We start from the raw sequence: 2,839 nt of genomic DNA on the forward strand, positions 1-2,839 counted from the left end.
CACCAGGGTGGGCAGCAGTGGGCGTGGTGACTTAGCCCAAGAAAACCAGACCTCGGCCAGCCTTGGAGGGCAATGGCTCTGATGACGTCATGGCGGCCTGGCTGATTGGCTAGGACGCCGCCCTCCTGCACTGGAGAGTGGCCGAGTTCCGAGGCTCTTGTGACCCTCACTCAGGGAAATGCCCTCGGGCTGCCTCCCACTCAGTCTGGTCCTTGGAGTCAGAGTGTAAACTGAGGGGCAGGAGAGGAAGGAAGGTAGGGAACTTTTTCTGCTGGCCTTCTACCCCACCATCACCCAACAGCCATTCCAGCCTGTCCCAGGAAAAGAAGGTGGCAGGAATCTAGATGAGCTCCTAGGTCTGGGTCCTTTGGCAACTCAGGCACCATGTGGAGTGTAAATGGAACAGTCCCTTGTGGTCGCCTGGCCTCCAACCTCCTCCTCTTCTCTGGCTCCAGAATCCCCTACTGTGTGCCTGCGGGTGTGCCCCAGAGGAGGAATCATGACTGGCCAATTACTCATTTTCCCATCTCCCTTGCAACTAGGAGGTAGGCATATAGCCCAGTGCTGGCCAATGACACATAATGAATCTGTTGGGGTGCTTTACTTCCCCCCCTACTTCCTGCCTTTGAATAAGGTATAAGGATGTGAGGCCTTGAGCTGCAGCAGCCACTTTGTAACCATGAGGCACTGACCATGAGACCAAAAGCCAATTCACTAAGGAGATGGAGAGGAAGGCTGTGAAGAGTCTGGGTTCTTGAGCCACCAAACCAATCCTGAGACCACTAACTTCTGGACTTCCTATTGAACTAACAATAAATGGTAAGGAATAAGCTGCCAGTGGCTGGGTTTCTGTTACTTGCCACTGAACACATCCCTTCTGATATGCCAAAACAGGTTTCTTGTCTGCAGAAGCAGAAGTTGCAGTTTCCAGGCCTCAGAGTTACTGCTCTCTTATGCCAGCTGCCTGGGTTCTGACTCCCCATCTGGGGTCTGCCTGCCTGGTTCTGCCTTCACCCACCTGACCCCAGCCCCTGAGCCCAGCTCCGTGTTCTCTCTGACCCCTGCGGGCTCACCTGACCTCAGCACAGCCCCTGAGGCTGCGGGGCTGTCCTGGCTGCTAGCCTGGCTTGTGTCCCCCTCCCTCTGCAGGCTGCCGCCTCTCAGGGCCCTCTGACCGGGCTGACGAAGCTCCCAGGGGCCCAGTTCCTCCAGAGGACACTTGGGCATGAAGCAGGCAGGTGGGCAGCTGGAAGGTGATCCAGATAAGACACAGGAGTTGAGACAGGAGTCTCCCACCCCCTACCTGGGGATCCAGAAGAAACGCAGTGGCAGCCACCTCTGCACACCCGTCTCGAGCAACCTCTCCTGCTCCCCGACCCAGGAGCCACCTGAGCTCACTCCTGTCCACCAGCCTCAGAATGACCCAGTGAGGGGCCGGGAAATGTCTCCTTCAATTTCCATTTTACAGGGCAGCAGACTGAGGCCCAGAGCTAGGAAGGGACCTGCCAAGGCAGAGCAATTACTGGGACAGCCCGACCCCCCACCTCTGTAGTCCCCTGAGGTCTACAGAGGGGTCATGACCCTCACCCTCAGGGCCAGAGAGTAAGCCCCACCCCCAGCCCGCTTCCGTGGCCTTGGCCATGGTCGTGGTACAGCCTCTCTAGGCAGAGGGAGGTGTCAGGGTGGGAGGACCAGGGGAGGAATTGCTCATGGCGGGAGGGCATGGGCGAGGGCTAAGTGGGCAGGGGACAGCCGGCACTGTGCCAGTCCTCCCCCAGAGCTGTGACTTTTAACACCCCAGTGAGTGTGGGTACTGGGCCTGGGCCAGAGCAGGCTGTCAGCCAATGCTCTGCCAAACCACGTGGAGGTTTCAGGTGCCTGGAAAATGTCCATCAGACCAGCCAGCCTGGGGACCCGACCTTTTCTAAAGTCTCGGGTACCAGAAGTACATCCCAGCATCTTCCCCAGCATCCCTCACACCTGGGACCCTCAGGTTTCTTGCTCACCCCACTCCCTTCCCCAACCCCAGGAGACTGGCCCGGCCCAGAGAAGGTTACCCCGGGCCACTGAAGCCCCAAACAGCACCCATCCCTCAGGACCAGGCTGCTCAGTCCTGCTGGGCTCCCTGGGGCTGATGCAAGCCCCTCCCCAACCAGCTCCCTAGGCCCATTATCCCCAGACCATCTGACCTTGGCTTCCAGCGTGGTCAGCCGGTCACTCATGTCACTGAGCCGGGTACAGTTCATGCATTCTGAAAGAGAAGAGGTGAGAGTGGAGTAGATCCTGGGGAGAGAGCAGCCCAGCCACAGGATAGCCTCTGGTCAGGCAGGCAGGGAAATCTCTGAGCTGTTGCCAGCAAAACTCCTACCCAACCTTCAGAGCCTTATCCTTAGCGCCCCCTCCTCCATGCAGTCTGCCTGACCTCTGACCCTCCTTTCTGGGCATCCACAGCACAGAGTACTGTCTGTTTACTCAGTGAATTGTCTGAGCCAGCACCTGGGTTGCTGTCTGTGGGTGCCGTATGGGCGGGGTCTTTGTCTATTTTGTTTGTTCATGAATTTCAGTGCCTGGCACAAAATAGAGGCTCAAAAATTATCTGATAGTTGATGAATGGATAGTAAATGAGACACGCTCCCTGACTTTGAGAACTACAGTCTGGGGAAGGATACAGGCAAATAGACACAGGCTGGTAAGGGCTATAAGAACAGAATGTGCAAAAGAGCATCATGGGGGATGTCAAAGCCCATCTGGGGTGGGCAGTGGTCCAGGAGGGCTTCCTGGAGGCAGTGGCATCTAAGGTGAGGCCTGAGGGATGCACAATGACTGGTCAGGTTCAGCA

General features: G+C 57.2%; 1 protein-coding gene across 1 annotated transcript in view; it reads right to left on the reverse strand.

The window, feature by feature from the left end:
* Window positions 1-2,839, reverse strand: part of COL26A1 (collagen type XXVI alpha 1 chain) — a 178,446-nt gene that overhangs the window by 18,523 nt on the left and 157,084 nt on the right. Inside the window, exon 5 of the mRNA XM_007468820.1 lies at window positions 2,190-2,251. Within this exon, the coding sequence (XP_007468882.1) occupies window positions 2,190-2,251 (62 nt within the window). The remainder of the gene's footprint in view (window positions 1-2,189; window positions 2,252-2,839) is intronic.

The sequence above is a fragment of the Lipotes vexillifer genome, unplaced genomic scaffold (genome assembly GCF_000442215.2).
Source record: "Lipotes vexillifer unplaced genomic scaffold, Lipotes_vexillifer_v1.1 scaffold12, whole genome shotgun sequence".
Classification (NCBI taxonomy): domain Eukaryota; kingdom Metazoa; phylum Chordata; class Mammalia; order Artiodactyla; family Lipotidae; genus Lipotes; species Lipotes vexillifer.